This window comes from Macrotis lagotis, chromosome 7 (assembly GCF_037893015.1).
Source record: "Macrotis lagotis isolate mMagLag1 chromosome 7, bilby.v1.9.chrom.fasta, whole genome shotgun sequence".
Lineage (NCBI taxonomy): Eukaryota > Metazoa > Chordata > Mammalia > Peramelemorphia > Peramelidae > Macrotis > Macrotis lagotis.
This window is the reverse complement of record NC_133664.1, coordinates 186,468,391-186,495,231: the sequence shown is the minus strand read 5'-3', so window position 1 is coordinate 186,495,231 and position 26,841 is coordinate 186,468,391. Positions and strand designations below refer to the sequence as shown.

At 38.1% G+C, this 26,841-nt stretch overlaps 1 protein-coding gene across 3 annotated transcripts in view; it reads right to left on the bottom strand.

Annotated features, from left to right (window-relative positions):
- The window catches only part of BCAT1 (branched chain amino acid transaminase 1), a 94,932-nt gene extending 68,313 nt beyond the window's left edge, over nucleotides 1–26,619 (bottom strand). For all 3 annotated transcript variants that reach the window (XM_074194242.1, XM_074194243.1, XM_074194244.1), the window contains exons 1-2: nucleotides 26,542–26,619; nucleotides 25,171–25,242 (exon numbers count right to left, since the gene is read on the bottom strand). In XM_074194242.1, the coding sequence (XP_074050343.1) occupies nucleotides 25,171–25,242; nucleotides 26,542–26,583 (114 nt within the window). In that variant the 5' untranslated portion in view covers nucleotides 26,584–26,619. The remainder of the gene's footprint in view (nucleotides 1–25,170; nucleotides 25,243–26,541) is intronic.
- Between the last annotated feature and the right edge of the window lie 222 nt (nucleotides 26,620–26,841).

Genomic DNA, 26,841 nt, shown 5'->3' with positions numbered 1-26,841 from the left:
AGTTACCCTATAGCACATTTTAGAAGAGGGACAGAGTGAAAGGAGAAAGAAAATATAATATATGGGGAGGAGGAATGGATGGAGGGAATTACAATCAACAGCAGCAACAGTGCAAAAATACACAACTAACTTTTATGATGGACTTATAAAGAATGTGATCCATTCAAGACAGAGCTGATGGTATCAGAACACAGACTGAAACACATTTTTTCTCCTTTCCTTTACTTTATTTCTCATGAGGGTCTATATTTTCGGGGGGAGGGGTATTATGTTTACTCTTAAACAAGAATATTTTAGTAATGTATAAAAAAACCACTAGTACAAAAATATTCATAACAGCTCTAATTGTGATGGCAAAGAATTTGAAATTAACTTAAATGTCCTTCAATTGGGTAATGGCTTAATAAAATATGGCATATGTATGTGATGGAACACTATTGTTCTATTAGAAGCCAGGAAGGATGGGAATTCAAGGAAGCCCAAAAAGATTTGCTGAGCAAGATAAGCAGAACCAGAGGAACATTGTTCATCTTGGCAGCAATATAGGGGTGATGCTAAATCTGGATGGACTTGACCATTCCATTAGTGCAACAATCAGGCACAATTTTTTCTTCCTTAGGGAATATAATTTCTCTCTCTTCGCATTCAACTTAGATCAATGTATACCATGGAAACAATGTAAAGACTAGTAGACTGCCTTCTGTGGGGGGTGGGGGGTGGGGGGAGGGAAGCAAGATTAGGGGGAAAAATTGTAAAAAATTCAAAATTAAAATTAAAAAGATTTTGTCATGGAACAAATATAGTAATAATATCCCCTAAAAGTTGCCTTTAAAGCATCCATTCCCCAGTCCCTCTCTAATCCCTTTCCTTCCAGGGGTATTGCAGCCTAAGTAGTTCAGGAAATCATCATGAGCTCCTTTCTCTGTCCTTTATTATAAAAGTTTTTATAAAAATTATTATAAAATTTTTATATTATAAATATTATATAAGATAATATAAATATTGTATAAAATATTATATAAATATTATAAAAGTTAATATAAAATTTTCATAATTGAAATCTTAAAAGCATAAATACCTGTAAAGGAAGCTGGTATTATTGAGGGAGCACCAGGAACTTTCCATGTTCAATTTGGGTGGGGCAAGAGAGATTCCCAGAGTGCACCCAATCCTTCAAATCAGTAAAGAATCTCTGGAACTAGTTACATTTGGTCTTTGGAACCCAGGTTTTCTGCACAAATAGTCACTGAGCTGTATCACCCTTAGAAGTACTGAAGAAGATATATTGTGCAATCTCATGTTGCATTTTCGAGGTGAGTAAGCACCATGGCTGCTCAGTTAATCGATAGGAATGGGTATGAATCCCCTGAAAGGACTGGATTTCTGAGTCATGCATCCAGTTGTTGATTACTCAAAATACTACTGTGGAGTCTTTGGACCCAGAAAAGAAAGGGAAAGATATAGAAAGTACTGGATGAGGTGGAGCCAACATGGTGGCAGGAGAAGAGCCCCTCTTAGGTGCTCTTTCCAAAATATTTCAAAAACCTTAAAATTATGACTCCAAATTTTTGAGAGACAGAACTGAAAGAAAGATCCAGTGAGGCAATTCTCCAGCCCAAGGTAACCTAGAAAACAGTGGAAAACCTCTGTTCCATGGGGTTGGAGGGGTGGCTGCACCAGAACAAAGGAACTTCAGCCTCCCAGGAACAGCCCCAAAGCACTGGGAGCAGCAGCTCCTGGCAGCAGAAGCAGTTTCCTGACCTGCACCCTAGGTAACACCAAGCATAACTTGGAAGATCAGCAGGGAGATCTCTGCCAGAGCGAGTACAAAGCCCAGGCCCTGAGTGTGGTAGTGGCACACTCAGCACACTCACCTTGGCTGCTGCACTCAGCAGGGCCAGCAGTCCAGATCCAGGAAATAGAAGAAGGCCTGTGGAGGTGGCAAGCAGGAGTTCAACTCCCCAAATGTAAGGGAGTGGAGGGAGACTTCTGAGGTCCGCTCTCTGTCCCTGGAACAGGACTCTGGGGCTCCTACCACATTCAGACCCTAGTCACAGTCTAGGCCCCCCCCCATAGGGCAGGGACCCCCCCCCTCACAGCCCATGGTCATCCACAGACCAGGAGAACAGTCAGAGCCTCACACACTGAGGTCCTTTTGGGGTGTCCCATAATACTCAAAAGCTCAGGAAGCACACCCAAACCAGGGACAGGCTGGGGAAATGAGTAAACAGAAAAAAAAAAAAAAAAAAAGAACCTTACCATAGACAATTACTTTGGTCCTATGGAGGACCAAAATATTAAATCTGAAGATGAGAAAGTCCAAGTTACTGCATCTAAAGACTCCAAGAAATATAGAACTTGGGCTCAGGTTATGACAGAGCTCAAAAAAGATTTTGAAAATCAAGTAAGGGAAATAAAAGAAAAATTGGGAAAAGAAATGAAAAAGATGCAGGAGAAACATGAAAATGAAGTCAGCAACTTAGTCAAGGAAATCCAAAAGTGTTGAAGAAAATAACATGTTAAAAACCAGCTTAGGTCAAATGGATAAAACAATTCAAAAAAGTTATTGAGGAGAAGAATGCTTTAAAAAGCAAAAATGCCCAGATGGAAAAGGAGATAAGAAAGCTCTCTGAGGAAAATACATCCTTCAGATGTAGAATGGAGCTAAAGGAAGCTGATGACTGAGAAATCAAGACACAATAGTTCAACACTAAAAGAATGAAAAATTAAAAGAAAATGTGAAATATCTTACTGAAAAAACAACTGATCTGGAAAATAGAATCAGGAAAGATAATTTAAAAATTATTGGGGGGGGGGGGCGGCTAGATGGCGTAGTGAATAGAGCACTGGCCCTGGAGTCAGGAGTACCTGGGTTCAAATCCAGTCTCAGACACTTAATAATTAATTACCTAGCTGTGTGGCCTTGGGCAAGCCACTTTAACCCCATTTGCCTTGCAAAAAAGAAAAAAAACCTAAAAAAAAAATAAAAATTATTGGGATAGCTGAAAGTCATGATCAGGAAAAGAGCCTTGACCTCATTTTTAAAGAATTCCTACAAGAAAATTGCCCTGATATTCTAGAAACAGACGGCAAAATAGAAATTGAGAGAATTCACCAATTTCCCCTTCAAAGAGATCCAAAAAAAAAACCAAACCCCAGGAATATTATAGCCAAGTTCCACAACTCCTAAGTCAAAGAGAAAATATTACAAGCAGCCAGGACACAATTCAAATATCATGGAGCTGCAGTCAGGATCACACAGGACTTAGCAGCAACTACATTAAGAGCTCATAGGGCTTGAAATATAATATTCCAGAAGGCAAAAGAGCTTGGAATGCAACCAAAGATCAACTACCCAGCAAAACTGAACATCTTCCAGGGGAAAAGATAGACTTTCAATGAAACAGGGGAATTTCAAATGTTCCTGTTGAAATGACCAGAGCTGAACAGAAAGTTTGACCTTCAAGTACAGGACTCAGTTGAAGCATCGAGAGTAGAGGAGAAGGGTAAATTATGAGGGACTTGATGATGAACTGCATGCATTCCTGCATGGAAAGATGATACTGATAATACTCATATGAACCTTCTCATTTAATAGAGCAGGTAGAAGGAGCTTTTATAGATGAAGCACAGGACAGAGCTGAATTTGAAGATATAATATATTGTAAAAATGGAATCAATGGATGTTGGGAACCATTGTGTATTGGGCATACTGTAAATTATTATCACCTGATGCCTTTGAGCATCAGAACCTTGTTTGGCTAAGACCACAGGAGTGGGAGTGGATTAGAGACTGGAAAGATATTTATTTAAGCACTTTTATTCTGGTAAATAAATGGAGCACTAGGAGCACTTGGAGATCTTGATGGAGTACTTGTCTCCTTTGTAATAGTTGTCTCCCACCCCTCCAATGCTAGCCTGGGGAAGATTGAAAGAGTCCAGGAAGCAGGACTCTACATATTGGTGCCCAAACAGGGACTAAACATGTATGTGTTATCTGAGTAAAGTCTGGAAGAAGAACATAGCAGATACAAGCAACAGAACCAGGTGAATTACAGAGCAGAGGACTCTGGAGAAGGTAGTAAGTTTACCATGGGGATGATGTTATGGAAATTGGAACAAGGAAATGTGGAGGAAAGTGAAGGTAAAGTGAAAGTGCATTTGCCTCCATGACCTGAGGCAGTAGAAATAAACAAATATTATCAAGAAAAGTCTAGGATCAGCCCTACAGCACCTAGGGAAGAGATTTCAGCAGTACAAAAGGCTATTGAAAAAACAAAAGATCAGGAAGACAGTTTGATGGATGTAGGAGCTAAATTTCAGTCATATCCTGTTATTGAGGAGCCAAATCCTTTTAATCCAGGAAACTTTAGGCAAAGACATATGCCACTAGATATAAAAGCAGTCAGAGATTTAAAGAAGGCAGTGGGGTAATACGGAGCAAGATCACCTTTTGTGCGGCTACAATTGGATACTCTTGCATACTCCATATTAACACCTAATGATTGGAAGCAGATAGCTAGAGCACGTTCGTCACCCAGGTAATCTGTTTTTCGGATGACAGTTTATAGAACAATGTAGACAGATGACTTTGAGGCATGCACAAAGTCCCAATACCACCACATATTATGAAAAGTTAAGTGGCACAGGTCAATTTTTCAACAATGCAGACCAACTATTATGGGTTAGAGACATATGAAAGAATTGCTACTTGTGTAAAGAATGCTTGGTGATGTATTCCAACACAAAATGATATGAAGGAACCATTTGCATTTATTAAACAAAGAAATGATGAGGCTTTTGTAGATTTCTTTGTCCTGTTACAGGAGGCAGTAGGAAGAACTTTAGGAGATATAGCAGGAATAGATGTATTAATAAAACAATTAGCATGAGCAAATACTGATTGTCAGAAAGCAATGATGGGCTTAAGAAGGGATGCCACCATTGAGGAAATGATTCAAAGATGTGACAGAGTAGGGTCTCAGGTGTATCATATAGAATTAATGACAGAGGTATTTGCTAATATGTGTATTAGAAATAAAGAGAAATGGACTTGTTTTGTTTGTGGAAACACTGGATATTTAAAGAAAGATTGTTGGAGTGCCCAAGATGTTAACCCGGAAAGGTCAGGGCACATCATCCTAAAACTCCATGCCCAAAGTGTGAAAAGGCAGGACACTGGGCATCAGAATGTAAACAAGGAAATTTAAAATGAGAAAGGGGCACTCAAAAACAAACGTGGGGTATGACAGTTCAAGACCAGCAGGAGATGAAATGGAAAAACCAGTATACAACTTTGGCAGCAAAATGACCTATATCAAACTATTGATGGTCAGGATTGCTGGGAAATTTAGGGTGCCTCCCCATGCTTCTACTAAAGTACCTATTCACCCTTTATGATTATTGGATGAGGAGTTTGCAATCATTTTGGCTCCACCTAACCCAGAGTATACTCACATTATACCTTTAGTAAAGCCGGTGAGTGGGGAAATTTTCTCTATTGCAATAACAAATGCTAATAATGATAATAGCTATGTAAATGAGAACCAATGCATAGCTCTGTTGCCTGTTTTTCAACATCTGGTATAAATAGGAAGGAAAGTGAGTTGAAAAAGGGTCAAAACAGAGAAACCACAATGAAATTATATTTACAATTATGACTTCTTCAGAAAAACCTCTTTGTGTTCTCCAAATAGAAGGAATTGCTTTCCTAGGCTTCATTGACCCTGGGGCAGTTCAGACTGTATTCCCCACACAAAACTGGCCACACACTTGGCCTAAACAAGCTGCTTATACTAACCTAGCAGGCATTGGAGGTAGACAGGAAACAGAAATTTCTTGTCAACCCTTGAAATGGAGAAAAGATAAAGCAGGGACTATTACTCCTTTTATAGTTGAAGGACTCCCTACAATATTATGGGGAAGAGATATACTATATCAATTAGCACAGATTCTCTGATTGGGGCTGCTGTTGCATTGGGAAGTGGAGTCTCTGAGGCAGCATGGCATGGGGACTGAGCTTCCTCAAGCAGCAGTATGCTGGTGGAATGTCAGCCTCATAGTCAGCAAAAGTGATAAGAAGTCAACATTGTGGGATCTCAGTGGGATGGACCTTCTTACTCAGCAGGAGTCTGTACCAGCACAATGAGCTGAATGCTTGTGTTACTCCTTTTGGCCAAGGCTGCTGGCCTGATTGCATTATGCATGTTAAGTGTGATCCAAACCCCTAAACCCACAGGCAACTTTAGAGACTTCTCGTCATTGCGGGAGACCCCAATGCAGAGCCTGACATTGAGGCAGACCTGGAGGATGAATTTCGCTTTGGAAGCCACAATGTTTCACTTTTCAATCTTCCACCCCCAGCTTTCGAGATCCTTGCTCTTGAAGCAGAGGGCTATGAATTGCACCTTCCTGTGTGAGAGTTTGTTATGGTGATGCTACTGTTCACAAGGTGCGGCAACTCCAGATTGTACTGGGGTTGACTCCTTAGATGAATTTAAATGCTCTCTCTCATTCTCTGCCCTTCCCACCCTCTGCAGAGGGAGGGGGGAGGGAGAAGGGAAATCCTGCTTTTTGGAACTTCAAAACTCAAGTTTATGTCTCACATGGAATGCAGGGTTTAGACCCCTCCAAAAACTTATTTTAGAAATCAAGGCACCCCCTCCCCCATGCCTTCTTCCTGACTGGGGAGGAAGTGGGGGGGGGGGTGGTCAATGACTATGTTTCTCAACAGGTTATTGATTGGGAAGCTTTGTGGTTCAATTAGTTTAGAAAAGAGGGGGAAGAAGACTTGTTCCTGGGATTGGAAAATTTGGATTTTGTCTTTCAAATGAAGTCTGTGCCTATGGTTTATATTTCTGTTGACCAGTCTTGATTGGTTATGTTATTTTTTACATCTATCTCTCTACTGGTCTGGAGAGGTGGGAAAATGTTTCTATATTCTGAGATCTGGTACTGGCCAGAGTATCAGTCTCAGCTTGGTAAATGTGATTAAAAAAAGAGTTGTTTTCTGTGGTGAGAGTGTGTGTTAGTGTCTAAACTCCTGTCTGTGTGTGTGTGTATGTGTGTGTGATTCAATGTTACCTGAGTTAAAAGTTACTCCTTTCAGTTTGAAGCTTGACTTTTATTGTTTTGAAAGGTTTTTTTTTTTGTCAGCAAAAGAAAAACTTTGTAATCTTTGTTTTTAAGTTGGGGATAAAATATATTTCAAGGAATTTGGGAATATTAGTTTTACTATTGTTTAATTGACAGTTGTTTGTACTATTTTTGAAAGTTTGTTTACAACTTGTGTAGCATTCATTATCTAATAACTTTATTTCAAAACCAAGATGGGGGATATGTTGGAAACCATTGTGAATTGGGAGTACTGTAAATTATTATCACCTGAGGCCTTTGAGCATCAGAACTTGTTTGGCTAAATACCACAGGAGTATATAAGCACTTTTATCTGGTAAATAAATGGAGCACTTGGAGATCTAGAGGGAGTACTTGTCTCCTTTGTAGTCCTTGTCTCCCACCCCTCCAAAGCTTGCCTGGGGAAGATTGAAAGAGTCCAGGAAGTAGGACTCTACAAATGGGTGAACTGGAAATGTACTGGGAGTAAGAGAAAGGAGAGGTAGAATAGGCTAGGATATTCCATATAAAAGATATTTCATGTAGCTTTTGCAGGGTATGAAAGGGGGAAAATGCAAGGGGGAATGAGAGAACCTTCATTCTCATCAGAAATGGCTCAGAGAGCAAACAGCATACACACTCAATAGGGTATAGACATCTAGAGGTAAAAGGAGAGAAGGGGGACTGGGGAAGGTGGGAAATGTGGGTGACAGAAGAGAGGGTAGATCATAGGAGAGGATAGTCAGATATAACTCATTTTCTTTTTTACTTTTTTTGCAAGGTGCTGGAATTTGGTGGCCTGTCCAGGACCATGGGGCCAGGTGGTTGCTGAATCTCTGGGGTGGGATGTGGGCTTGAGGCCTCTTGGCCCCAGGGCCGGTGTTCTGTCTTCTATGCCACTTAGCTGCCCCACAGCACATTTTTGAAGAGGGGCAGAGTGAAAGGAGAGAGAAAATACAATAGATTGTAGTGGGGAGGAATGGATGAAGGGAATTACAATCAGCAACAACAACTGTGGAAAAATATGGAAGTAACTTCTATGATGAACTTATTTTTTTTTTAGGTTTTTGCAAGGCAAACAGGGTTAAGTGGCTTGCCCAAGGCCACACAGCTAGGTAATTATTAAGTGTCTGAGACCAGATTTGAACCCAGGTACTCCTGACTCCAGAGCCAGTGCTTTATCCACTATGCCACCTAGCCGCCCCTTATGATGGACTTATGATAAAGAATGTGATCCACCCAGGACAGAGCTAATGGTATCAGAACACAGATTGAAACACATTTTTTCCTCTTTCTTTTACTTTATTTCTCATGAGGTTTTATATTTTTGTGGGGGTGGGGGTATTATGTTTACTCTCAAACAAGAATATTTTAGTAATGTGTAAATAAAAAATAAATAAAATCTTTTAAAAAAAGAAAAAAAGTACTGGATAAAGTATTCGGGAAGGAAAATAATTGACATAGGACTGCCACTGTGAGTCACTTGAAATTGTGGAGCCCTCCTGAGTCACAAAATAAATAGATACCTGGGGCAGCTAGGTGGCGCAGTGGATAAAGCACCGGCCCTGGAGTCAGGAGTACCTGGGTTCAAATCTGGTCTCAGACACTTAATAATTACCTAGCTGTGTGGCCTTGGGTAAGCCACTTAACCCCATTGCCTTACAAAAAGCTAAAATAAAAAAACTAAAAAAAAAAAAATAGATACCTGAAGTAATTGCTAAGATGAGGTTCAGGAAGAAAGAAAGCAAGGACTTATTAAGCACCAACTATTTTGACAGGAACTATGCAAAGTGTTTTACAATTATTATCTCACTTGATTCTCATAAAAATTCTGGGAGGTAGGTGCTTTTGTCACCTGCATTTTATAGATAAAACTAACACAAAGGTTAACTGATCTGCCTAGGATCATACCTAGTGTCTAATGCCAAATTTGAATTCAGGTCTGCCTGATTCCAAGTTCAATGTATTCACAGTAGCATCTGACTACCTCTAGAATATATTGCTAAAGTGACTGAATAGCATTTTATTACCAGTTGTTACTGTGCAGTATTGTTTGATAGGTCACAAAGATACTGATGATTTGCCCAAGGTCACACAGCTAGAAAGTATCTAGGCCAGATTTGAACACAATTCTTCCTAATCCCAGTTCCTGAGCTCTGTCCACAGAGTTCTGTCCACAGAGCCACATAGCTGCCTCCAATTATTTTAAATAACATGAATATCCAAATACTGGTTCTCAAGAAGAAAATTTTGTTATTGGTCTTTCATAAGATGGATTTTACAATACCATTGTGGGGAAATAACAAAAGGCAAAACCCCTGAAAAATCATCATCTGACAATGCTTACTGGGTTCTTTCCATAGCAGGGACAATAAGGATTGAAGGTACAGAGGGTTCTGTACTCCTGAACAGTAGAACCCAGGTAACAATTAAATTGTAGTCCTTTTAAGGAGAAAATCTGAATTATGAAGTTTTTAGAGCCTATTATCAGAGTACTGACTTCAGTTTCATCATCTGTAAAAGGAGGAGGTTAAACCAGATGGCTTCTGATGTCCCTTCTGCCTCTAGGATAGATGGCCTTGTGATACTATTAAAGAGAGATCAGGTCAGTCAATACTTAAATTAATTCAAACTATTCACCAGAAAGTCAAATACTGGAGCTGAAGCTACATATCTGACCACACAATGATAATAATAATCCCTCATTTTCAAAGAAGACCATGATACCAGGGAGGTGGTGCCATGACAAGGGGACTACACTTAGTCACCAGCCTCACTTTCTCCTCCAGAGCATCTGTATTTAACAGAAAAGAACAGAGGTCAGAAAGAATCACAGACAGGTCAGCTATGTATCAGGACAGATGGAAATGTGCCTGGATGTGAGGCAATCAGGGGTAAATGACTTGACTTGACAAGAACTAAGCAAAATGTTCTACAATTATCATCTCTCTTGATTCTCAAGGTCACCTAGCTAGTAGGTGTCTAGTGTCTCAGGCCAAATTTGAACTCCTGATCTCCTGACCAAGGCCAGTGCTCTATCCACTGAACTGTCTTGCTGTCCTGGTCACAAAATAAAAAGATAGGATTCATTGGAAAAACCCTTGATGTTGGGAAAGATTGAAGATAAAAAGAAAAGAGGATAGCAGAGAATGAAATGGACAGATAGTATTGTGGAAACAAGGATCATGAACTCAGACAGATTAATGGACATAATGGAGGATGTATGGACCTGGTATACTTTGCTTCATGGTGTCACAGAGAATTGGACATGACTGATTGTCTGAATAACAAAAATACTTATGTATTAGAGACCATGATAATCACCACTGAGGCTGAAACTCTGTAACACAAGAATTCTTTACTCAATATAGCATCAAGGGAAGTAAATTACATATTGCTAAACTAATCCCTCCTACCCACGTATATGATGACTAGAGGCAAGGCCAGCTGCATTAAGAGGTCATACAACTAGAGATAATAACCAAGAAAATGGGCAACATTCTATTCTTGTGTAATTCATAAAACTTGGAAACACTTGCATGCAACAATAGGGACTATCCTTCTTTTGCCTTATCTTCGTGCTTTTAGATAAAGCTTTTGAAAAACAGTACAAGGCAAGAAAAGAATTCACACATTTAGAAAAGAATTAAGACAAGAAGCTTGCAATACTGAGGATCATAGCAGAGTTCGATAGACATTAGTGAAGAAGCCACCCAGAGAAGATGAACCATTGGAAAAAAGCAACATTTTGAAAGGGAAATTCACTGAAGAAACATCAAGGTAGAGGACAAAAATCTTCCCTGATCTTTACTGGAGCCTTACTAAGTTTATTGCTGTTCAGTCATGAGCTTTCTACAAATCCCTTGAGAAAAATAGTTCTTCAGCTTTCTATGGGTTGGATGTGAATTCAAGCTTTTTACTTTTACTATGTATCTAAAACCTGTTCTATAGTTTTGAAGCCTAGTGAGTATGAAGGCTTACCAAAGGGAGCTGCTATACACTTAGGGAAGCATCTGGTACTACAGTTCCCTTAGGGAAGCATCTGGTACTACAGTTCCTAGGTTCTGCATGGGTGGGATGAATAATTTTCAAAAAAATGTACCTAAAGACAAACTGAAAATGCACTTTGGAACATGATCAATAAAGGAATCTGTTTACCTGACTGTGTATATTTGTAACAAGAATTTGTCTTTGTGAGGGTGGGTTGGAGGAAGGAAGAGTTAGAGGTGGGGTTGCCAGAAAAAGAAGTGAAAAAAGGGTCTTTACCACATTGTATTTTAATGAACAGAAGAGAACAGAGGTCAGAAAGAATCACAGACAAGTAGGACAGACAGCTTTTAAAGTTATATGTTGGATTTCATAAACTCTAAAGTAAAATCAAGGTATACATAATAGAAATTTACAGTTGCATGTGCATTTCTCTTTTTCTATTCTACTGTATATAGAAATGTTCATTTTCTTTGTTGTTTGTTGAGTTTAGAATTTTTTCAAGCCAATGGGAAAAATAAAATTTAAGTACACTTAGGCCTATACTGTCAGAAATAAGGTCCTAGCACAAAAGTTACAATAATGAACTTAATAATACTCCATTTGTTTTTGTTGATAGTTTTTTTATTCTGACATAGTAGGTATATCTCAATGAAGACTTCATCACCACCAGAAAAATCAAATACATTGCTTCTGCACAGTAAACTAATGCCACCTAAAAGTGTCTACCAAATTGTGATTCATGGACATGATACAATATTCTACATTATTTAAAAAATGACAAAAATGTCTTGTGATACAAAGTACAGGAAATGAAAACAGGAAATCAATATTTATAATACCTACTGTAATGTAAATGAAAAAAGAGCATGAGACTAAATTTGCATAATTACAATGACTAAGCTAAGCCAAGGAAAAGACATGAAAAATTGCTCCTTACTCCTTTCACAGGAGAAGTGGAGAACTATAGGTAGGGGATATTGCACATGCTCTCAGCAACAAACAATGTTTTGATTAATATGACTGTAGGATGATAGACACTAAAGCAGTTAGAGCTATAAAAGTATTCCACTATTCTTTTCTATGTTAAACATATTTCCATAATAGTCATGTTGCAAACAAAATGGAAAAACAAACCATGGTGGGGAGGGAGTGATAGTGGACATAAAGTATAATATAAATTTTTAAATTGGAAAATAGTGTGCTTTGGTCTGCATTCGGACTCCATAGTTGTTTCTCAGGATGTGGATGGTACTTTCCATGACAAGTCCTTTATAAATGTCTTTCATCATTATACTACTGATGAGAGCTAATTACCACAGTGATCATCACACAATATTGCTGTTAATTTGTATAGTATTCTGGTTCTGCTCACCTTACTCAGCATCAATTTGTGTAAGTCTTTCCAGGCTTTTCTGAAGTCCCATCCATCATGATTCCTTATAGAATAATAATGTTCCATCACATTCATGTACCATAATTCGTTCAGCCATTTGCCAACTGATGGGCATCCATCCCCTCAATATCTAATTCTTTGCCACTACAAAAAGAGTTGCTCTAAATATTTTTGTACATGTGGGTTTTTTAACCTCTTTTGTGATCTTTAAGACACAAATCCAACAGTGGTATTGTTGAATCAAAGGGTATGCACAGTTTTATTGCACTATGGGAGTAGTTTCAGATTGCTCTCCAAAACAACTGGATCAGTTCACAACTTCACCAACAATGCCTTATTGTCCCAGTTTTTCCATATTCCCTCATTGATCATTTTCCCTTTTTGTCATATTGGCTGATCTGATGGGTGTGAGGTGGTACCTCATAGTTGTTTTAATTTACATTTCTCTATATTAAATAATGATTTAGAATATTTTTTCATATGAAAATTGATAGTTTTAATTTATCTGAAATCCACCTACTCATATCCTTTGACTATTTATCAACTGGGGAATGACTTGTATTCCTTATAAAGTTTCTATTTGGTTTTTTACATATAGTTAAGTTCTCTATAAAGTTTAAAAATGAGTCCTTTAGGGCGGCTAGGTGGCGCAGTGGATAAAGCACTGGCCCTGGAGTCAGGAGTACCTGGGTTCAAATCTGGTCTCAGACACTTAATAATTAACTAGCTGTGTGGCCTTGGGCAAGCCACTTAACCCCATTTGTTTGCAAAAAAAAAACACCTAAAAAAATGAGTCCTTTATCAGAAACACCAACTATAAAAATTGTTTCCCAACTTTCTGTATTCCTTTTAATATTGGTTTTTATTTGTGCAAAACCTTTTTAATTTAATGAATAAAATTTTGTTCTTTATCTCATTTGATCATAAACTGTTTATGTCTCCATAGAGCTGACAGATAAACTATTCCTTGCTCTCCTAATTGGCTCATAGTATCACCCTTTATGTATAAATCCTGCACCTATTTTGACCTAATCTTGGTATAGGGTGTGAGATGCTTAGTTTCTATCAAACTATTTTCCAGTTTTCCTAGCAGTTGTTATCAAATAGAAGTTCTTAACCCAGAAGCTGGAGTTTCTTAAATAGTAGATTACCATAGTCATTTTGTACCTAATCGATTTCACTGATCCACCACTCTATTTCTTAGCCAATATCAAACAGTTTTGTTCTATAACATAATTTCAAATCTGATATGGGTAGGCTACCTTACCTTGAATTTCTTTTTATTAGTTCCTTTGATATTATTGTTCCTCAGAGGAATTTTGTTACTATTTTTCTAACTCTATAAAATAATTTTGCTAGTTTTTTGGCATGGCACTGAATAAGTAATTTAGTTTATGTTGGGAGCCAGGGTCTCTAAGCTATTTGACACAGTCACAGCAAAAAAGACTCAAGGCAGTCACACTGCCTGATGGAACAACATTTCCTTCTTCAATATATATAGGGATTCCATGTATACCAATATTTATAGGTCTATTGATTGCAACATTTACTCACCCTAATAGTGGAATGACTATAAAGTATTTCAGAAAAATTCCTTGAATAAAACAGATTGTAAACTCTGTCCAAATTTAACAGGATTGCCTCTCCCTGAGACATACAAAAGCCTTCAATATTATGAAATCTTTGGAAAATACAGCACTGGGAGTTCCAGGGAGATGTCAGAATATATACAGGGAATATAGATATAAGATGGGTCAGACAGAATTCCAGGGAAATTAATAGTTTTTCCCCCCTTATCATACACAGGAATACATGAAAAAGATAGTGAGAAAATAGTTAGTACAGGTGACCGATATGTGAACTCCGGCAGCCTTAGTTTCATGGGAAAGAATAAAAGTCACAGAAACTGTGGTTTCTACCAACAAGGCCTGAAAGAAAAATTGGTTATTGTAAGAGTTAACTGATGGGTGGACAAGTATAAAGACCCTCACTATAGAATGTTAAGGAAGTGCATCGAAAAACATTACTTATACAAAAAAATATAAAAAACTTTCCATTAAAAGAATTGCTTAGGGGTGGCTAGGTGGCACAGTGGATAAAGCACTGGCCCTGGAGTTGTGAGTACCTGGGTTCAAATCCGGTCTCAGACACTTAATAATTACCTAGCTGTGTGGCCTTGGGCAAGCCACTTAAACCCATTTGCCTTGCAAAAAACCTAAAAAAAAATAAAATAAAAGAATTTCTTAATTAATAACTTTAAATGATTAACAATTATACAATGTAGTAATAAATAAGGTAACAGGTTGAGGTCATCATGGTCTGAGTAGGGATAAGAAATCAATTAACTATATGATTATTAATTAAACTTGTAATCACATGATTAAAACTTGTAACCACATGAATTATATGATTGATGATGAAAATTGTACACTTTTGTAACCAAGAAATGATCTTGGCTTGCTTGCTTGAAACATACATGATTCTGAGACTATAAAAATAAATCCAAGCAGCTGCCTTTACCCACTTGTTGACTCAACTCATTTCGCTGACTCTGTCTCTCCTCTCAGGTTGCAAGGACCCCATGGAGGCTGGACCCCCGCAAATTTAGATAGAATTGTAATTTTATTATATTAGCTTGGACTACCCATGAGCAATTGACATTTTTCAATTATTTAGATTTGATTTTATTTGTAATCTATTATACTATGCTCATAAAGTCATTATACATATAAAACACTTGACCCAGCAGCAAATCCACAAGGAAAGGGACCCTTGTGAAAGCAAAACAAATCTCCCCCCCCCAAAAAAAACTATGAACAGCTTTAAAAAAAAATGCTGGTCACAGAGAACAGATGCTAACTCACATACTTTCCCATCCTCTTCATAGGGATTGTTATAATCTCAATCTCAAGGCCACAGTATTGATTGTTTTTAATTAAATGTATTTTTTGTTTCAAACTCCCTTCAGTTCTAGATATGAAGGAGGGTCAAAAATATATATTTTTGGAGCGGCTAGGTGTCACAGTGGATAGAGCACTGGCCTTGGAGTTAGGAGTACCTGGGTTCAAATCCAACCTCAGACACTTAATAATTACTTAGCTGTGTGGCCTTGGGCAAGCCACTTAACGCCATTGCCTTGCAAAATCTTAATATATATATATATATATATATATATATATATATATATATATATATATATATATTTTAAATATTAATAGAAATCATCAGCTAGGTGGTACAGTAGATTGAGCTGGTCCTGGAATCAGTAAGAGCTGAGTTCAAAACCAGCATCAGACACTTACTAGCTATATAACACTGTTTGCCTCAGTTTCCTCATCTATAAAATGAGCTGGATGGGGTGGCTAAGTGGCACAGTGGATAGAACACCGGCCCTGGAGTCAGGAGTACCTGAGTTCAGATCTGGCCTCAGACACTTAAATTACCTAGCTGTGTGGCCTTGGGCAAGCCCTTAACCCCGTTTGCCTTGCAAAAACCAAAAAAAATAAAAAATAAAAAAATAAAATGAGCTGGAGAAGTAAATGGCAAACCACTTCAATATCTCTACCTAGAAAAATTCAAATGAAGTCACAAAGAGTTGGGCACAACTACAAAATAACTCAGCAATAGCACAACAGCAATGCATATCATTTCTTTTAGGCTTTTTGTAAATATTTCATATGCCATGACTGGTAGTATCATCTACCTATAAATATAGGAAATGTGGCTATCCATTCTCCTGATTTTTGTGCTTTTATTATTTCTTTATTTGGAAATAATTACTGGATACAGTATAAAATGCTAATCTAACCACCATTCTTCACAACCTGCAATCTAGTTTTCCCAACAGTTTCTTTATTAAAGTTCCTATAATAGATTCTCTGTAATATTCTATTTCTCTTAAAGGGGCATATTTGATGTCACAGTCTTTCCTTTCCTTCTGTTCCAACAGTATTTCAAACCTTCCCTTTTCATATCAGAAGCAACACCCTCTCAATAGAGTACCTCATCTCATACTTCATTGAAAAAATTTGAGCCATCTGTCAAAAGTTCCCTTTCCTTGCCAACTCAACACAATCAGGCCCCTCAGCATCTTCCCATGCTCTATCCTTCTTTGATGTTGTTTGTCCATTTTTAAAGAGGACAAGCAGAGTTATACAAAGCCACCAGCCTCACTCTCTCTCATAGTCATCAAAGTCAGGTTCAGAGAATGTGGCCCTTATTTTTGCCAATAATAATTCTTCTATTTGTGCCCAAAATGCCATCCCTTCTTCTCTCTCCTAATCATCTCCTCTCACCTACAGACTCTTTTCTGACAGCTCAGATCTCCCTCACCTTTAAAAGAAAAAAAACTATCACTTGATGCTATCATCATCCTCATTTGTTTTTAACCTTTCTGCCTTCTCACACCTAAATTGATATAAAATTGTCTCCATTTCTTCATCTCCAATTCATTTAAAATATGATTTTTGTTTTGAAAGTTTCAGTGAAACAGCTCTCTTTGAGCTGAGAGATCACCAATGATCTCTCTATTTCTGTTTTTAAGGTCTCTTCTTGCTCCATTCATTCTTGACCTCTCTAAGGCATATGATGTTCATCATCCTCACTTATGAACATTCTCCTGGGCTTTTTGTGATATATTTGCTATGATTCTCTTTCAACCTATCAAACCATTTCTTCCTCCTACAAATTCATCATCTAAGTCTGCCTCCATGCATGGGTATATCACAGAGTTCTAGCAATCCCACCTCCTCAACATCTCTTATATCTTTTTCATTTTTTTCTATTCACACCGCAAGTACTCTAGACCTGGTCCTCATCACCTTTGCCCTAGACTTGTAATAGTCTCCTATTTTCATCTGTCTGTCTCCTTCCAACCTATCTTCCACACAATTGCCAAATTAATATTCCTCCCCACTGACTGAAGGCAAAAATATTCTTAAATTTTAAAGCCCTTCACTTTCCTTCCAGTCTAATTATATTTTACAAGTTCTCATACACTGCTTACTTGTTGCTCCTCATTCATGACATTCCAATCCCCTACCTGTTATTTTCTGTAATGAGCCTCTGCCCAAAGTGTTCTCCCTTCCCATCTCTACCTCTCAGAACTCTATATTCTCTGTGTCCTTATCTGAGAGCATACTATATCCCCCCAGTAGGATATTCTCCTTAAAAGCAGAATATCTGCCTTTAAATTTTGTAATTACAATGTCTAGTATATAGTAGGCTAAAAATACTTGTTGATTGATCGTACTGGGGGCCTCTTTTTTTCCTTTATTCATTTCTTCCCTATCTGGGATTTTTTTAGGGAATCTCGGCGAAACAGTGGATGGAGCACTAGCATTGGAGTCAATAGGATGAAGTTCGAATCCAGTCTCAGATATTTGACATTTAACTAGCTATGTGACTAGTTTCTCTAGTGCTAAAGAGGAAACTAGTTTGCCTCTCCTTCCCATCAAATGGGATAATAGAGGGGAATATAATAATCTGATAAGTAACAGCAGCCTTCCTGTATCTCTCAAATGTTTAGTACCTTTGTGCTTGCCTCTGGCAACAAAAAGGCCCCACAATATCATAATCTAGGCAGGCATTCTGGCCCTATCTTTAATTGACTTTTCCCTCTTTTTCCCCTCACCACTTCAACCATATAAGCTTATCTTAACGAGTTTATCTTCAGTACATCTCAGTATTTATTATTCTGATCAGCTCATTTCTCCTAAATTTAAGATAATTTCTCATTGATTAAGTTTCTAACACTAAAGGATAGATTGTCTTAGGTAGCTGAGCTTTTGGGTCGCAAACTGCCTTTCTTCCTTGGTCCCAAAGCCAGTATAATTTAGACATGGGATTTGACAAGGATGTCCGTTGAATATTAGTCAACAGTGTGCCATGGTAGCCATTAATAGAATCTTGGGCTGCATCATTAGGGGCATAATGTCCTGAACTAAGAAAGACAATCATTCCACTGTATTCTGTACTGATCCATATCACATTGGAAACATTGTGTTCTGTTCTAGACACCACATTTTAAGGAAGACTGATCAGCTAAAATGTTTCCAGAAAGGAACAACTCAGAAGGTAAGAAGTCTAGAGACCATAAGTAAGAATTTGGTGAAGGAAGTGATGATGTTTGGACAAAGCAAGCTATCTTCAAGTATCTACAGGTGTTCAGTGGAAGAAATATTTCAAATGTTCTGCTCCTTGATCCCAGAAGACAGAACTAGAAACAATGGGCAGAAGTCAAAGAAAGACAGATTTCAGCACAATTAGGAAAAGAAAAAAAAATTTCTAATAATTAAAGTTTTTCCCAGTGTGATAAGGGTTGTCAAAGTGACCATGTCTGGAATTTTCTTTCTGCTCCTCTCCAACTCCTGGCTTCCCTCGCTTTCTTCAAGTCTCAGTTAAAAGACTATTTTCAGCAAAATTCTGATTTCCCAATTCCTTTCATCCTGGTTAGTGCCTTCTCTCTCTCTTAAGCATCTCCAATTGTTGTCTAAACATTGCATCCTCCATTAGACTGTTGGCTCTTTGGGAGTGGAAAGTGGTTTCTGCCTCTCTTTGTATCTCCAGAACTTAGCATAGTGCTTCATATACTGGGCACTTAAATGTTTATTAATTAATGACTTAGGAGGCAATGAGCTCTTCATCACTGAACATGTTCAATTGGAGGTATATGATCACTTGTCAGGGAAGTTGTGGAAGAAATGCCTATTCTAGTCTGTTACAGTGGATGATGTCTGAGGTCCCTTTCACCTCTAAGATTCTGTGATTCTGAGAAATGTGTTTTTTAAAAAAGGCCCCCCAAAAAAGAAAAAAACAAAAAGAACTTTAATAAAAAGGCCCAGATTTCTATAAAAAGTATATGGTTTGGTCCCTCTATCTGAAGATATTTTAGCTAATATGTATTCATTTGACAAACTACTTTGAGTGCATAGATATTCAAGATAAATATACTCAGATACCATTATAAAGAAGGGAGAGGTAAATTGTTCTGGTCAAAATTTCTATGTAAAATTTATCTCTGAAAACTTCCTAATCTTCCTTTTTTTGACACTGCTCTCTATCATGTCTTGCTACCCTTTCTGCTACATCTTTTCTCACACTCCTCACCCCCTAGAATCCAATACTCTCTTATTCTTCACATCTTCACAATTGTGGCATTCTTCAAAAGTGACTTTAAAGAATACTTCCAAATAACCTTCATGGGGCTATGAACATTCCTTTCTACCTCCCACCTCTATCAAATGCCTATGCCCATATTGAAGTTATAATGTCACACTGATTTCCTGACACCTGGCAGAGTGTTTGAATTTGAAATATAAGAGAATCTTTGAACTGGAAGGTGCCTTAAAGATCAATTAGTCCAATCTACCATCCAATGAAACAGTATTTCTTTGCCAGGCCCCTCCCTTATCAAGTGCCTGCTTATTAAAACAAATGAATCTCTTTTTGATGGGTTTCAGAATAGAATCAGAGCATCTTCCCACTTCATATAATTTCCTACTTCTCCTTCTGATTGTGAAGGAAAGGGTCTAGGGACTATTGTTTCATTGCAGAGCTTTCAAGTAAACCATACACCTTCCAGGTTTCCTGAGCTTCCAGAAAGAGTTAAGAGAATCAGCCCCCTTTCAGAAGCTCACTCTTCTAAGTCACAGCAGAGAAGTATTCTAATTAGTCATTTTTCTCTCTCTTCCCCAAAAGTTAAACCCAGAAAGATTTGATTTGGCTGGAAAAAGTATGCACTTACTTGTGCTGCTTTCCATCTATGCATAGTTTCCATGCAGCTCTGGAAAGGTTATGCGTATCATTAAATTAAAAAAATCTACAAATCTGCAGTGAAGAAAGTGCTTTGTAAACAAACCTGTGTTCTTCAAGTATAAATTATTTTTATTATGATAATATCGATCTTAGTCCAGCCTTTATTTCCATAGCATGACTGTCAGTTTAAATCATTAATAAATAAATGGGAACCAGGAATACTGCATGATAATGAGCTTTTGATTTTATATTCAATTCATCAGCATTTGCATAGAACTTTACAAATATCTCCTTTTATCCTCACAGCAACCTTGGAAGGTAGGGAGATGCTACTATTAAGCTCACTTTTATAGATGAAGAAACAGGCAAGGGGCAGCTAGGTGGCACAGTGGATAGAGCACCAGCCCTGGAGTCAGGAGTCCCTGAGTTCAAATCCAGCCTCAGACACTTAATAATTACCTAGCTGTGTGGCCTTGGGCAAGCCTCTTAACCCCATTTGCCTTGCAAAAAAAAAACAAAAAAAAAAAAGAAGAAACAGGCAAGAAAAGATTCAGTAATCTGTCCAAAATCACAAAAATAAGATGAGAGGTTAGTTTTGGATTTGGTTTGCTTGACTCCAAGTCCAGTGCCTGTTTTTGTGTCACCTAGGCTCCTTCATTCAATCAAATTATAGGATGACAGAATTTTAGAGGAGAAAGGAACTTAAAGATCATCTATTCCATTCTCCTTATTAAATGAGGAAATGGAGAGTCAGAAAAATTAAATGCCTTGTATAAACGTTAGGAGTTAGGCAACAGCAGCACAAAGAAATGACCTAATCTCAGATTCATTGGCCTTTCCATTACACCATTTGGACCCAAGGTAAGTTTCCAAAACTTTATTCTAGATCAGAGGTCAAAGAGTAATCAAACCATCAAAATCTATTAGAAACATGCTATTTTAGGGTGGCTAGGTGGTGTAGTGGATAAAGCACCAGCCCTGGAGTCAGGAGTACCTGGGTTCAAATCTGACCTCAGACACTTAATAATTACCTAGCTGTGTGGCCTTGGGCAAGCCACTTAATCCTGTTTGCCTTGCAAAAACTTTAAAAAAAATGCTATTTTAAAGAATCACTTGGTAACTCCCTTTGGAAACAAATAATTAAAATAATCCATTAGTTAATTATAAAACTGATCTGTTTCATAAGTCTTTACTTTCTTATATCTGGTTGACCTACATTGAATGTCAATAGTGAGTTTTTCTCCTTATATATTTGTGCATGTGTGAATATATACATATATATGAATTATTCTTTTGGATCTGTTAGAACAGAGTTGGGTGAACAAAGTTTGGATGAAGTCATCTTTATTCAGATCAATTTAGCACTTGAAAAGGATGCTTAGAGAAATATCCTTTAATTGTTAAGGATCCCATCAAGAGTACCATCAATTATCTCCATTACTTTGAAGGTCTTTTAGGATAAGGCACTCCTTTTACTAGAATATCTGATGACTTTGCTCCCACCCCATGCTAGGCTGGGGGGCCATACCCTTCCTTTATTGGACAAGTCAGAAGTATGGTTTCAGATCACACCTCCCTCTGGTCAAGGTTATTTAAAGTTGACAGAAGGCCTTCATCTTGGGGAGTCTGACTCTCTAGCTAGACTCCCCTGCAGGACTGCATAATATTTGACAGAGAAATATCAATAAATGTGAATATTAATCTAATTCTGTTTTGCTCTTTCCCTAGAGACAAAACATCTAGTAACATTTGTTCTTGATTAGGACAAACTCTGGGAAGGTTAACACATTTTTATGCTCACAGGGCAAAACTCAGTGAGGGGCCCCTACACACAATTCCACAAATGCTTGTTAAGCAACAGCTGTGTGCAAAGAATTGTTTTAGGTGCTATGAATACAAAGGTTAAAAAAGAAAATCAGTCGCCTCTTCATTTAGATTTCATTCTAGTAGGGGAACAGATGCAAAAATAGACAAAAGTACAAAAATAATGAGTAAATACATGTTAAGTAAAAGCATCATGTGACATCCAAAGGAGGAGATCCTTAAGCTATCATAAGGGAATGACATCTCATTTAGACTTTTATAGTATGGGGCAGCTAGGTGGTGCAGTGGATACTGCACTGGCCCTGGAGTCAGGAGTACCTGGGTTCAAATCTGGCCTCAGACACTTAATAATTACCTAGCTGTGTGGCCTTAGGCAAGCCACTTAACCCCGTTTGCCTTGCAAAATCCTAAAAAAAAAAAAAAGACTTTTACAGTATGCCTCCTAAGGAGAAGTATATCTGGATATGATTTTAGAATTTGGTCCAAAAATATAGCTCCCTTTTTGCATAAAGACTATATACTACAGAATCAAAAAAAGACATTTGCTGAAGGACAAAAGAAAACTAAATAGCTTACATTCTTGAGTTAAATTCAAGAGTAGGGACAATATTCACTGAAGGACAGTCACTTTTAAACTTATGGGAAAAGAGAATTTGTAGTAAGCCATCACTTGCCTCTTTTATAAAACAGCATGTCACTTTTAGTGTGGTATAATGAAAGAAAGAAGGAAAGAAACAGGCATTTATTGTCTCTACTATGTGTCTAAAGTTATAGAGCACTTTACAAATATTATCTCATTTGATCATCACAACAACCCTAGAAGGTAAGAACTAATGCTATCTGCATTTTAAAGTTAAATAGGGATTAAGTGACTTGCTCAGGATCACAGTTAGTAGAGTCTAAAGCCAAGTTTGAACTCAGTTCTCCCTGATTCTAGGTCCTGAGAACTAGATCTGAAGCTTAAGAACCTGAGTCTTGCTATTTACTAGCCATAAGACCTTAACCAAGACATTCAATTCTCTGAGTTTCACTTTTCTCTCCATGTCTCTCTTTTTGTTAGTGTCCTTAAAAGTCATAATATTCTCTTTTCCTACTCTATAACAAGGTATATAGAAGAACAGTAAATTTGAAATCCAAAGTTGCAATCCAAACTGACACATCTTGGCTATTTAATCTCCACTAAGTCACTTTAATTTTCTCTGTCTCCTTTTCATCATCTATAAAATGAGTGGGTTGGATGAGATAGTCTCTAAGTTCACGTTTTCTAATTCATCATCCTAAAATTTCCTTCTCTAGCTCAAAGGAGCTATAATAAGACACTTTCTCCTGTGTAATTAATCTATCTCTTTCAGATGCTTCAATTACTTTGCTCAGATTACAGTCTACATGTTTGTTACCATATGCTTCTGGAAAAATTTGGAATGTTGAAATGACTGGACTGTGAAATCACAGGGAAAATATTGGCAGCGCAGGCTATATAAGAAATAAAAATTTTACTATTTCATCATGAATGGTTGGGTAATCAGATGCTATGAAAAGAAAGTGCTGGAGAAAACACATGGCAGAAGAAGGACTCAGTTGAAAACATACTGATGTGTATATATATATATATATAAATATATATAATGTGTCTGCGTGTGTGTGTGTGTGTGTGTGTGTGTGTGTGTGTATGTGTGTGTGTGTGTGTGGTTAATTACAAAAAATTAATTAGTAATATTAGTTTCTTATACCCAACCATTTCATTTTTTCTTTAAATAAAGTTGTTTAGGGAAAAAATGGAATGAAATGAGTTTTGCCTTCTTTCCGAACTTGTCCTTCCTCTGCTAGATGTATCCTTGGATAGAAAACTAGCATTAAGAAGCATAACAAATTGATTCAGAGAACCTCATGTGATTTTTTTTCATTGTTCAGTCATTTTTCAGTCATATCTGACTCTAAGTGACCCCACTGGAATTTTATTGGCAAAGATATGGAGTAGTGGTTTGCCATTTCCTTCCCCAACTCATTTTACAGATGAGGAAACTGAGTAAATAATTGTCTTGCCTAGGTCTATACAACTAATAAGGGTTGAGGTCAGATTTTAAATTCAGGAATAGGGGTTTTTCCAAACTTCAGGCCTGCCTCTCATATGATAGTAATCATTACACTACCATTCCTTTGCTTTAGGCTATTTAATCTCCACTATATCATTTTAATTTTTATATTTTTCAATTAAATTCAAAATACATGTCTTCATTTTATCCGCATAAAAAAAATCTGATTAAGAAGATAAGTCAAGGGTGAAAATAAAGGGACAAGAAAAAATTATAATGGTTTTTGCTTTTAATACACTAAACTCTGAAACTAACACATAATAGAGGCGGCTATGTGGCATAGTGGATAAAGCATCCACTCTGGAGTCAGGAGTACCTGGGTTCAAATCTGGTCTCAGACACTTAATAATTACCTAGCTGTGTGGCCTTGGACAAGCCACTTAACCCCATTTGCCTTGCAATAACTAACTAACTAACTAACTAACTAAATAAATAAATAACTAGCACATAATAGAGGCAGCTAGATGTTCCAGTGGACAGAGCACTTGGTCTGGAGTCGTGAAGATTAATGTTTCTGAGCTCAAATTTGGTCTCAGGCATTCAGGTGTGTGACCCAGGGAAAATCACTTAACTCTGCTTCAGTTTTCTCATCTGTAAAATGAGTTGGAGAAGGAAGTGACAAACCACTTCAGTACCTCTGCCAAGGACACCCCAAATGAGGTCATGAAGAGTCAGACATGAGTGAATAATAATAAAAATCATGTGTTTGACTTGAATTAACCACCAAGGGTTAATTTAATCAGATTCATGATGCAACCAAATAAAATCCTTTTTAAAAATTCATTTAGTTATTTTACAGAGAAAATGTTTATTATAAAGATATAAATGAGATGAAATATAGCTTCAAGAATTTTGAATGTTATCCCAAAATGACCTCTCAGTTAAAAAAACTTTTAAAGAACCCATAATGTATTTACAGTATTTATATAAGTTGGCATCTCCAAACTACTGCTTGAATGCTCAGAGAAAATATGACCACATCTCAAGAAATGGGCATCTTACCTTAAAAGTCTCTGCCATTTGCTTTAGTTCTCCTGGCCCACTACAGCTTAGAGAGCATTCATGATTACAGTCCTAAAAGAAGAAACCAGAATCCAATTAGCTAAAGTCAAAGTAAAAAATTCACAGCTATAGTGTCCAGCACAATCAAGACATAGAAGAGATATAAAAATTAGGAAATACCATTAAGCAGAAACATTAATCAAAATTTAACCTTGAACACTCATTCTGTCTTCTCAGACCTAGTATTAACTGTAATGTTTCCTCTGAATAAATTCTACTAACACAACCACCACCATCACTAAAGGACAGTCTAAGTTATTTATTTAGCTTTGCTTCAATGTTACTGTCACATTTTAAGTTTTGCTCTGCTGAAGCCAGATTTGTGCTTACTTTTCTTATATCAGGATAAATGATTTCAATTAGAATCTTCAACAATTTAACCAGTATCCTCTTGGGAAAGGTTCTATCTTTTAAACATTTAAAGCACAATAGAAAGGGTGAGAAAAGGATGTGGTGGTTTTTTAATTTCCTTCGGTTTGCCAGTAGTTCTGAATGCAGCCTCAAAGAATCCAGATCAATAATAAAGGCATACACAATGACAAACCTACCTTTGAAAGTAGACACAAGGACACAGAATAGCTGTTTTAGAAGGCGGTTTGGGAAATAGGACTGGAAACCAAGCAGAGTTGCTTATTATTCTTCAGGGCTAGGAATGGGAGGTCTCCAAAGGAATAGTGATGGGGGATTCCTTAATCAATGACTGTTAGGCAACCGTAGGAGGGAAGGAGGAAAGGGGGAGAGAAAGAAGGACGCCTAGTAAAGCAATAGGCGATGGTCCGAATTCTAAAAGCAACTGACAGGTGCGTGGAAATTTTACCGCCACAGAGGCTCCGACACCCCGGGGGTGTCCAGTTGCCACCTCGGAGATTCCTCCGGTTTCCACCCCACCCCACCCCCACAAAAAAAGCTGCTTTCCGCGGGAGCTTAGCTAGGAGCCAGCCGTGCCCAGCGCTAACACTGTAGACAAGCAAGGATGTAATAGAATTCCAGGGTTTTGTTGCTTCTTGCCGTAGGGGTGGAAGGTGAGGGCAATTTGAAAAGGATTTTTGGTATTTGAGGGTTTTTTTAAGTGATGGGGGAGGGGTGGGGGAACCTGGGCGAGAAATGATGTCTCAGTGAATGCAACGCAGGGAAACTGGAATGGGTGCAGGAGTGGCTGCATCAGAGGCAAAAAGACAAGGACAGAAATGATTGGGGAGCTGGGGGAGCTTGAATCTCCCCTCAGCCTCCTAGCCTTCCTCCGCCCCAGCACACACACACACACACACACACACCACACGCTTCATCTGCCCCCCTCCCTTGCCAATGTACCTGGCAGGCCCTGGCCTCGGCTGATCCCGGCTGGCTGGCCATGCTGCGTCCTGAAGGGCGATGGCCGTCCTCCGCCACTGGAGCTGCCGCTGCTGCAGGAGACTGCTCCGGAGCCCGAGCCGGGAGCGAGCTAGCGAGCGCCTCGGGCCGCCGGGAGCGCACGTCCGCCTCGCCGCGGGATGCTCCGACTCCACCGGGCCAGCGACAAGAAGAAGGCTCCAGACGGTCCCAGAAGAGCCTTCCTCCCGCCCCGACGGGGCAAATGAAGCCCTTCCCTCCCGGTCCCCAGTGAACTGGAGA